Source organism: Macrobrachium rosenbergii, chromosome 41 (genome assembly GCF_040412425.1).
Source record: "Macrobrachium rosenbergii isolate ZJJX-2024 chromosome 41, ASM4041242v1, whole genome shotgun sequence".
In the NCBI taxonomy this organism is placed as follows: domain Eukaryota; kingdom Metazoa; phylum Arthropoda; class Malacostraca; order Decapoda; family Palaemonidae; genus Macrobrachium; species Macrobrachium rosenbergii.
This window is the reverse complement of record NC_089781.1, coordinates 93,161,407-93,173,116: the sequence shown is the minus strand read 5'-3', so window position 1 is coordinate 93,173,116 and position 11,710 is coordinate 93,161,407. Positions and strand designations below refer to the sequence as shown.

General features: G+C 32.6%; 1 protein-coding gene across 20 annotated transcripts in view; it reads right to left on the bottom strand.

Moving 5' to 3' along the window:
• LOC136827014 (uncharacterized) overlaps positions 1–11,710 on the bottom strand; it is a 235,454-nt gene that overhangs the window by 20,885 nt on the left and 202,859 nt on the right. For 14 of the 20 annotated variants that reach the window (XM_067084677.1, XM_067084696.1, XM_067084681.1 and 11 more), the window contains 2 exons: positions 3,775–3,818; positions 322–369 (listed from right to left, as the gene is read on the bottom strand). In XM_067084677.1, the coding sequence (XP_066940778.1) occupies positions 322–369; positions 3,775–3,818 (92 nt within the window). The remainder of the gene's footprint in view (positions 1–321; positions 370–3,774; positions 3,819–11,710) is intronic. The other 6 variants (XM_067084679.1, XM_067084683.1, XM_067084691.1 and 3 more) reach the window with 1 other exon arrangement.

Genomic DNA, 11,710 nt, shown 5'->3' with positions numbered 1-11,710 from the left:
CATTTAAAACCAACAAATTTTTAAGTATAATGATGCATATACATACATACATGTATACATACATATATATTATATTATATTATATTATATATATATATATATATATATATATATATATATATATATATATATATATATATATATATATATATATATATACACATACATACACAAATTTATATAAAATATATACGGTATATATATGTGTGTGAATACCATGAGCTGATACGTTCTTATAGGTTCAAGCAATCCTCCATCCTACCAAACACAAAAAAAAATGCAAGTTCAAGCGCGGGACTTTCATCTCAGGCCGCAACTTACTTTGCTGTCTCCTTCATCAAGGGGAGGCATGGACACAGGACGTCGGGCCTACGTGGGAGAGACACAAGAGGAAGAAGAAGAAGCATATAAACAATCACTGGGACTACGAGACCAAACATGTACAAATTTCAATGGATTGAGAGAGAGAGAGAGAGAGAGAGAGAGAGAGAGAGAGAGAGAGAGAGAGAGAGAAAATACTGACATTTATAAATGAGGAGACACATTGGCAAAAGGGGTTTGAACAACACCGACAAATGAACCGAAATAAATTTTGATAAATGAGGGGTTTAGAATAAGGAGGCGGAACAAAGAGTTACCACAGAGATCCAGCATATATTTTCTTATACATAACTGATGAAAAGTTATACAAACAAGACGAAACTGTACGATTAAAAAAATACTCTTGTAAGCAAATGCTACAATAGCCCAAAATACTTCCACTGAGCGAGCTAATACTGACTCAAATATCTTTAGCGCAGGGAGCAAGGATCGTAGTAGGCGCTTACGATCGAAAAAGCAAAGACCTCCTGCATTAGAAACAGATCAGGAACAGGTGCTTGAAGGTGACAAGCAGGGATTAAGGAAACATTGCCAAAGGTAAATATATTTTATGTGAAGCTTTTGCACGGGAGATGGAAACTAAATTGGAAGCGAGTTATAATAAAAAAATAAGATTGTTTCAGAGAAAATATTCAAACAGTGCTTACAATACAAACAAGGATTTGGAAAACTGCGAGGCAGAAAAATACAGAGCAAATTTTCATGAATCATTTGAAATTGAAAATATCAATAAATTAAATACACAAAAATTGCAGCGCAAAATATTTATTTGGAGAGCGATAATACTGGATCTCTTTGCTAACTTTTTCCTTTTTTTACATCAGAATTGTTTAAACCTTGTCAAAAGAATTAGCATCAAACTCCATGAACAAATAAACTGTAAAGGCACACAGAGAAATAACAAAATAAAAAAAAATACTCAGAAGATAACTTATATGCATCTTTGTAACATAACTGCTTACATGTTTATGCTCTGAGCTAGAAAACAAAAATACTCAGCAGTTACAGTGTCCATTTCGACAACTGTGATTTATTTGTTAGCTGGCCTCGTACCGGCACAAGTACTTGTTCCTTAGGCACCCCACGAGAAAAACCATAATTATATTTTCCTGGAAGCGGTACAGGTCAAATAATCAGCTAATTTTTTAATAAAATGTTTTCATTTAATGAAATCTGAAAAATCATTTAAATTCTTAGCCTAAATTACCAATAAATGGTTTCATTCAACTGTTCTAATAAATTTTTAAGATGGTTAATTAACGTATTTTAAAAACTACATTAACCGAACAGTTAATATATTTAAAAAAAAGTTATTTTATAATAATTATTTTCACTAGTTTTATATATTTAATATTGTATTAAAATGCATTGAGGTTTACGGATTTTAATACATTTTAAAAAGTTATTTTTATAATACATATTTTCACTAGTTTTATATTTAAATACTGTATTAAATTACATCGAGGTTTACGGATTTTAATATATTTTAAAAAGTTATTTTTATAATAACTACTTGCACTAGTTTTGTATTTAATACTGTATTCAATTATATCTTATATCGAGGTTTATGATTTTCGTTATAACAATAAATTTAATGACAATTTCACCCTGAGAGGAGAACACAACGATATCAATAATGGAAATAAAAATCAAAACAAAAAATTCCAAAACAGATCAAAACATCCCGTGGAAACCTTTTGCGTTTTCAATGCGCGCTCGATGTAGGTTAATTCTGGAACTGTTTGCTGTGCAAATTAACCAGAGCCGGGTACATTGTTTGCGTAATCAATCGGAATGTTTTATTCGCTCATTATCATACGTAACGCAAAACTATTAAATGATGCAATCATGCATGGGATGCTGCTTGCCTCCATGCATGAAGCGCCGGTTCTGTTCTTCTCATGGACAGAGAGAGAGAGAGAGAGAGAGAGAGAGAGAGAGAGAGAGAGAGAGAGAGAGAGAGAGAGAGAGAGAGAGGGCTGATGGGGTGGTTTGATGGGAGAGAGAGAGAGAGAGAGAGAGAGAGAGAGAGAGAGAGAGAGAGAGAGAGAGAGAGAAAACGTGGTTGATTTTCTGCAGAGAGAGAGAGAGAGAGAGAGAGAGAGTTGAGAGAGAGAGAGAGAGAGAGAGAGAGAGAGAGAGAGAGAGAGATTATTTAACGGTGGATAGAATACATGGTTGATTGGGTAGGGTGGTTTGAGAGAGAGAGAGAGAGAGAGAGAGAGAGAGAGAGAGAGAGAGAGAGAGAGAGAGAGAGAGAACTGGTTAAAATATGTGGTTAATTTGATGCTGTGGAAGAGAGAGAGAGAGAGAGAGAGAGAGAGATGATTGAAAACTAGCTCAATACGTGCGTGATCTGATGTTGTGGTTTGAGAGAGAGAGAGAGAGAGAGAGAGAGAGAGAGAGAGAGAGAGAGAGAGAGAGAGAGAGATGATGATGATGATGATTAAAATACGTAGCTGATATGATACAGCGGTTTCGGTCTAACGGATATCAAGCAACTTACTTATTGCAATAACCTCAATCCTGGAGGACTTTCATTAACAACCAATATTCAGGAATATCCTCCATCTTCAACGTTTGCAATACTATTTACAGTACTTATTTACAGCTGCAATACTAATTTACAATTGCATTCCTACGTAGATGCATCCTGAGTTTCAGTTCTCGCTTACAGAAGAGATGACCATTGTAAATTAGAGAGGAGTTATATACAAACCAAAAATAACGATTAAAAATAAAGTTGAAAGACATATATACAACATGTTGAGAAACTCTGAAGGTTAAAAAAACACAATGAGGATAAACACTGCATAAGTGACGAGAGGAACTCTGTCGAAATGTTTACAATGACACGGCTTGTTTCATTCTTCAAATAATATTAAGAGAACTTTGGGTGAATCAATCCGTTCCACAGATGCAGAAATATATTATAAATTGATTATTAAAATACACACACATTTTATATGTATATATATATATATATGTATATATATATATATATATACACACAGTATATATATAAAATTTATCACTTACACAATTGTTCTGTGCATTAATACAATTACTAACAGGACGTCATTAAAACTGGATATATAAATATTTCCGCTAGGTACCATCCAGTTTTAATGAGGTCCTGTTAGTGAAATATATATATATATATATATATATATATATATATATATATATATATATATATATATATATATATATATATATATATATATATATATACACTGATGTATCTCACTAAAAGACCTATATGCTTTTGCCGTGCATTCGCCAACACTTCGACAGAAGAACAAGCAGCCATTTACGGCGGGAGTTGAAGCAAGTGACATTTTAATATTATTGAACATCTTTAGCTTTCCTGTGTACAGGAACCATACTTACAGGTGGTCGGATCGCGTCTTCATCCATGGCATCCATTCCAGGACCTGGAAAGAGAGAAGAAAAAAATATATTACGAGTTCTACGGTCAGTCGCGAGTCCATAGACTGTTCCTGAATGCTGGAGGCCACTGAAAATAATATGAGAGAAATATTATTATTATTATTATTATTATTATTATTATTATTATTATTATTATTATTTTTATTATTATTATTATTATTATTGTTGTTGTTGTTGTTGTTGGTGAAGAAATTTGCAATGGTGTAGATGTAGACATATATTTAAAAATATATATACCAACGAGAGCTTTCGAGAACCTGCTCAATTCTTCGCCTATTTAGTGACTCATGATATTATTATTATTATTATTATTATTATTATTATTATTATTATTATTATTATTATTATTATTATTATTATTATTATTATTATTGTTGTTGTTGCTGCTGTTGTTGCTGCTGTTGTTTTTCTAGCTCCCTCTGCAGTTGTTTTATTTGCTGCTGTTGCTGCTCAAAATGAATATGAAATCTTTTTCTGAAATGTAAATGATAAAAAAGTATAAAATATTTAAAAATAAAGAAACAATGAAAGTAAATAATCGAAGAATAAAGAATTACTGTGGTCTGCATTTCCAACTTTTGAGTTTTCTACGCTTCCTTGGTAAGATAAACCAGCTTTTAATTAGGAGACCGTGAACTCTCTCTCTCTCTCTCTCTCTCTCTCTCTCTCTCTCTCTCTCTCTCTCTCTCTCTCTCTCTCTCTCTCACACATAGACCGAACTTGATTTGAACAGCTTTGCCAGTGTCGTTTCACGACTAAAATATTTTTTTTTTTTTTATCTTTATATCTATATGGAAAATCTGTTTATGAAAAGAAACGTACATTTATACCTTCCTAATTTCAAATGGCCTCAACATACATGTATTATTTTCATAAATATTGCCCTATAGTCACTAGTCTTCATCCTGTAAACTGTCAGTAAATATCCTGCTTCCTTCATTCCTTGGTTTACCGAAACTGCGGATCACATTTTCTTTCATTCTACTATCAATATATATATATATATATATATATATATATATATATATATATATATATATATATATATATATATATATATAGAGAGAGAGAGAGTGAGATAGAGAGAGAGAGAGAGAGAGAGATGTGTGTGCAACCACAAGGAAAGTTAAATACTAGGTATAAATCCACCCGAATTCCATGTTCCTTAAGGTAAATTGTATATATGCATAACATGTAGTTGTGGTTTTAAGGATATACTCTCTCTCTCTCTCTCTCTCTCTCTCTCTCTCTCTCTATATATATATATATATATATATATATATATATATATATATATATATATATATATATATATATATATGGATATAATATTATATATATATATAATATACTCTCAAAATCGCAACTATGATAAATCAGGATAAATATACTGAAATTAAACACTAACTTTGTAAGTGCCCCAAGAAAACCGAAAAAAAATATATATTCACTGATCTGTTGCTATCACTCCGACGAAAACTGTTGCGCAAACATTAAAGAAATGATCCCAAAACATTTATGGATCCAAAAAACACACGAGGCAACAACACCGTCGAGATATTCTGGTGCAGAATGAACCAAAACATTTTCACGCACAAACAAACATTTCTGGATGATTGAGAAGTGTGGCTTCTATTAATGATTTCCTTGGGAGATTGCTTTGACTAGACCAGTGGCTCTTAACCAGGGGTGCTCGCACCCCAAGGGGGTGAGAAGCCCTTTCCTAAGGGGTGCAAGGGTGACTACAGTATGTATAATTAAAGTAAACTATATTTTTATACACGCATGTTATTTTTTCTGAAAAAAATTTATTAATAATAATAATAATAATAATAATAATAATAATAATAATAATAATAATAATAATAATAATAATAAAGATTAAAAATATGTGGTTTTGTTATTAACACACATTATAACAACTTTGTATTTTATTTTTTTTTTTATTTCAGCAATTCAGGGGGTGCGAGAACTGACTGCTGATTTGGAAGGGGTGCATATACTGAAAAATATTAAGAACCACTGGACTGGACAGACACTTTGGGAATTGTCCAAAACTCAGTAAAGACATAAAAATGTATCGTATGTACTTTATTATTATTATTATTATTATTATTATTATTATTATTATTATTATTATTATTCAAAAGATGAACCTTTATTCATTCGGAACAAGCGTACAGGGGCCATTGAATTTAAATTCAAGCTTCCGAAGAATATGGTGTTCATTCGAAAAGCAGTAACAGAAGCTAATAGGAAATACAGAAAGCTGAGATCAGTTATTCAACAAAGAAACAATTAAATTAACACACTAAAAAAGAAATAGACAAAGATATCAAATGAATGATTAAAATACAAATTGAGCTGTTTTAGGGAAGTAATGCATTGTAACTTCACTTAACTTTACAGCTTCCAATTGCACAGCACCCTCAGGGATATTGTTCCACAGTCCAAAGGTGTGAGGAATGAAACACCACTGGACTGGGACTTCAAAAGTAAGCATACCTTAACAGTGAGTGGTACATTTACAGCTGGACGCCGATGAGGTTTTACGTTAAAAACCAGGTCACCTAGATTTGACCGTATTAAGAACTATTTTTCTTCACCAGAAACTAATTTTTAAATTGGACGGTCGGAGAATCGAACGCACCAGCGGTGTCAGTACCAACCCGTTCCATGAGTTCAACAGTGTGGCACATTTACTGCATATTGGATGCTGTTCAACAAATGAAAATGTTCCACGCTAAACAGCAAACCATTTGTTTTTAACCCGAGCGGCCAGTGAAGAACAAGAGGAATTTGTTTCTGGTGATAGAAATTCATTTCTCTATAATGTGGTTCGGATTCCACACTAAGCTTCTTCCCGTTTCTTTAACCAATTGGTTCTGGTAAAAATAAATCTAATCCTTCGGAAGGCTGTTAATGCTCAGTGGTCTGGTTAAACTAAGATATAATGCTTAATGACCATTTTGTCTTTTAGAACTTTTTTACAGACAAAAACTGCTACTTTTTGAAAAGGTAAACAGCAAAAACTTTGTTTTAACCCAGCGGTATGAATTAATATATTTTTCATCTTTCTTCTTGTTTACCTGGTATTCCGAAGTAAATGCTCTGTGACCTAAGTAATAACGATGCTAAAATAAAAAACTAATAATAATTAATAATAATAATAATAATAATAATAATAATAATAATAATAATACCTAATTATGGTTTTCTATCCACAAAACGTTTATCAACCAAAAGGCAATTTAGCTTGTTCCATAATACGTGGGCGTTAATAATAATAATAATAATAATAATAATAATAATAATAATAATAATAATAATAATAATAATAATGAATTTTATAAACATTTACTATTTCTTAGCGAATTTACACCTTGTGCCCAATACCCTCTCCGAGTATTTCAGCTAAGACGCCACTCCCGCTGCGCAAAATATATATGTATATTTAGAGTATGTATCAGAGGCACTTGTCATAACAGCCTCTGAGACTTCTTCGGCCGCTGGCATACCCTAGACACCTGTTACCTCGTAAACAAACCTTGAGTTTGCACCCTTTCAATTTGTGCGAGAGAGAGAGAGAGAGAGAGAGAGAGAGAGAGAGAGAGAGAGAGAATGCTTGAGAGGTTGAGAGAGGGTGAACAGTGTGTTGAGAGGTTGATATATATATATATATATATATATATATATATATATATATATATATATATATATATATATATAGAGAGAGAGAGAGAGAGAGAGAGAGAGAGAGAGAGAGAGAGAGAGAGAGAGAGAGAGAGAGAGAGAGAGAGAGAGAGAGAGAGGCATGAATAATCGGAAAGCTTTAGGTGATGGGGAGGGAATATATAATATATATATATATATATATATATATATATATATATATATATATATATATATAGAGAGAGAGAGAGAGAGAGAGAGAGAGAGAGAGAGAGAGAGAGAGAGAGAGAGAATCTTCCGCTCTCGAGTGGGACCAAGAATCGATTTCGAGAAATCCCCGGGAACCGAGACCCGTAATAAACTGCCTTCCCGAATTCAACGCCGAGTACCAGCGGACCAAAAGCACAATAAAATAGAAGTCGATATCAAACCCGGCCATTGAAGACGAAATCCTACCGAGAGACAAACAAATAAGGTCTGAAGAGCACAAGGGCCAGGAAACAAATCAAATTGAAATGGCACTCGAAGGAAGGATCTGTGCTTGACTTTCTTTAAGTGGGTATGGAGCGCGGAAAGAAAAAAAATTCAGTACTTTCTTTGTACATCTTCTTTTTAAGATTTATTTTAAAATTATATATATATATATATATATACACATATATATATGTATATGTATATAATATATATACATATACATATATATGTATATATAATACGTTTATATATATAACTATATATGTATATATACATATATGTAAATATATGCACATAAATATACAGTATATATATACACACATACATATATAATACATACACACACACACATATATATATACACACACACATATATATATATATATATATATATATATATATATATATATATATATATATATATAAATATATAATTATACTTCTTAAATGCATCCCTTACCAGACAGGCAACCTACCGCCCTAATGTTGCCCAGGCTCGACAGAGAAATTTAAAGTAAATTAGAGAAATAAAAGAGTACAAAAGAAGGGAGAGGGTTCCAAAGCTTGCCAATAAGATGAAAAGCAATCCTTATTATATAACGACAGTAAATATAAGTAATTAATAATGTTTTTATTCCTCTAGTTGTGCAATGATTGATTCGAGAAAAACATTGCTGAAGCCTCAAAATATATTCTAATCCACAAAATTCAAAGTTTCAAGCATGTATGTATTTATTATCATATATTTACACAAATCTAAATATAGAAAATTTATATTTCTAATAAAATAATTATTTTTCTTTATTGTTGGCCTGTTAACTATAGCCTACAAAAAATTATAAATTGAAATAAAACAGCATCATTCGATAATAAAAATGACACAACAGGAAGGTACACAATAACATGAATAAAATAATAATCAGAAAAAACTTGGCTTCTAGCCAAAAACGTTTAAGGCAGTGGTTCTTAACCTGGAGAGGGGGGGGGCCAAGCAATTTCCAGGGGGGACGCGAGGCCTAGGCAAAATTAAAAATTCTCTAATTATATTCGTTATTCTCTTAACAAGAGAATACTTGACATTGGTTCTTCAAGACTCTTAACAAGAGTCTTGAAGAAGCAGTGTCAAGTATCTCACTAATTCATTCCCAAAAGAATAAAAACACACCTTCTCTTTTTTTTCATTTTCCTTTAAATCTGGGAGGGGGGCTTGGAGGAAAGGACCAACTCTTAGAGAAGGGTGGTAATAAAAAGGTTAAGAACCACTGGTATAAAGGAGGCCCATCGCGGAAGAAAATATCTAGGTTAGTCTCCCCTCCAATACTGTGACCAAAGATAACGTTTTCTATGAAGGCACTGGCGCTCGGTAATAAGTATTCTTAGAAGAGGAAGAATATGGCAATATCTTTTGTAACTTCATTTCGTAACGAAACCTTCGACAGATGAAAAAACAAAGTTAATTATCGTATGAAAATCAATACAAGAACTGTGCGCCATTATGCGTTCCATAACTCCTGTATTAATTCAACCCTTTGATTGATTTATGGCTACTAAAACTGGCGTTGCGAATTTACAATACCGATGCTCACTTGAAATAGCTTCTTCCTGTACGTAAGGAATTTGTCTAAATACAAAAAAAATACATTACTTATGAACTTTTTACCTCATGATACAAAAACATTTTTATAATTACTGATATTTGGTATAAAGTTGTATTTAGTTATAACTGTTTTTGTAGCACTAAATGATGCTCTAAAAACGACTGCCTACAGTCACAGCTACACCCAGCCATCGACACACACACACACACACATATATATATATATATATATATATATATATATATATATATATATATATATATATATATATATATGTACTATATACATATACTATATATATATATATATATATATATGTGCATATAATATATATATGAATATATATATATATACATATATATATATATATATATATATATATATATATATATATATATAAATATGATATCTACACATTTCCACCTCATAATTCAAATTATGGCATCGTGTTAAAATAAACATATCATAAATCCTGTGCGTGTGTTCGTTTTTGTTTATTTTTTTATCCTTACAGTCTCATTGTATTTCCATCCACATGAAAACGATGCCAAAACTCTCTCGCAGCAATTGTGTAACAAACTGCTTCTTCTTGTCGACTTCATCTTTGGAAACGACTCTCAAAAGTAGAAGAAAAAAAGCGAAGAAAGTATGAGGAAAGGAGAGGGTAGGAAGTGCGGGTGGTCGAGTAGGAGGAGGAGGAGGAGGAGGTAAAAGCGGTTGAGGTAGGCTAAATGAAGAGTAGTGATAGGTCGTAAAAGTAGAAGAAGAAGGAAACGAAGAAAATATGAGGAAATAATAGAGTAGGAAGTGCGAGTGGTCACGGAGGAGGAGGAGGAGGAGGAGGAGGTGGAGGGAAAGGGAAAAGCGGTTGAGGTAGGAAAAATGAAGAGTAGTGATAGTTCGTAAAAGTAGAAGAAGAAAACGAAGAAAGTATGAGGAAAGGAGAAAGTAGGAAGAGCGGTTGGTCACGGAGGAGGAGGAGGAGGAGGAGGAGGAGGAGGAGGAGGAGGAGGAGGAGGAGGTAAAAAAAAAGGGTTGAGGTAGGCTGAATGAAGAGTAGTGATAGGTCGTAAAAGTACAGTAGTGGAGGAAAGGGAAAAGGGAAGGAGGAGAGGAAGGAAGATGGGAAGGAAGTAGCTGAGGAAGAGGAGGAGGAGGAGGAGGAGGAAGATGATAAGGGGAGCGAAGGAGGTAGAACAAATGAATAAAATAACAAAAGAACAGGAGGTGTTGAAAGATATGGAGTCAATACTAATGATTGAAAGGAGAGAGAGAGAGAGAGAGAGAGAGAGAGAGAGAGAGAGAGAGAGAGAGAGAGAGAGAGAGAGTGAAACGAACCCTGACGGCAGCTAGGAAACTATGTTGTTGTTGGAGTAAAACAGCAACACGTTTGACAAACAGCAGTAATATAACCACTTTCCTCGAAAATGAGAAACAACTATGAGAATAGAGTATTTTTTTTTTAGACCGTTCCTTTTCGTATAAGTTAATTGTGATCTACCTCCAAAATGAGCTTTTGTTTCTTATTTCTGTCTCTGCTTGGAGAGAGAGAGAGAGAGAGAGAGAGAGAGAGAGAGAGAGAGAGAGAGAGAGAGAGAGAGAGTTGCTACGCAGGTGGCTTGACTGCGCTTGGCTTGTGCCACTTAGTTTTATTTGTACTCTGTGAAAAAGGAGTAATGGAAATGAGTGTTGAATTAAGTCACGGTATCAACAATACAAGCTACAATATATATATATATATATATATATATATATATATATATATATATATATATATATATATATATATATATATATATATATATACATATACATATATATATGTAGGTATATATACATATATATAATTGTGAAATATTTTCTGTTAAAACAGAATTCCGTCAAATATAACGACCCCATAAAAACGCCAAAATGTATAAAATAAATGCTATATACAGTATATATATGCATATATACACGTCACTCAGCCATTACCTTAAAAGTCGCTGTTAGATGAGTAATTAAAAGGCATTCACAGGCAAATTCACCCTTACGTGCTGAACTAGCTTAGCGTTTTCTGAGCAAATGTTAAATAAATAAAAATCTAAGATAACACACTATTGAACATTATAAAAGTAAAAATAAAAATCCAA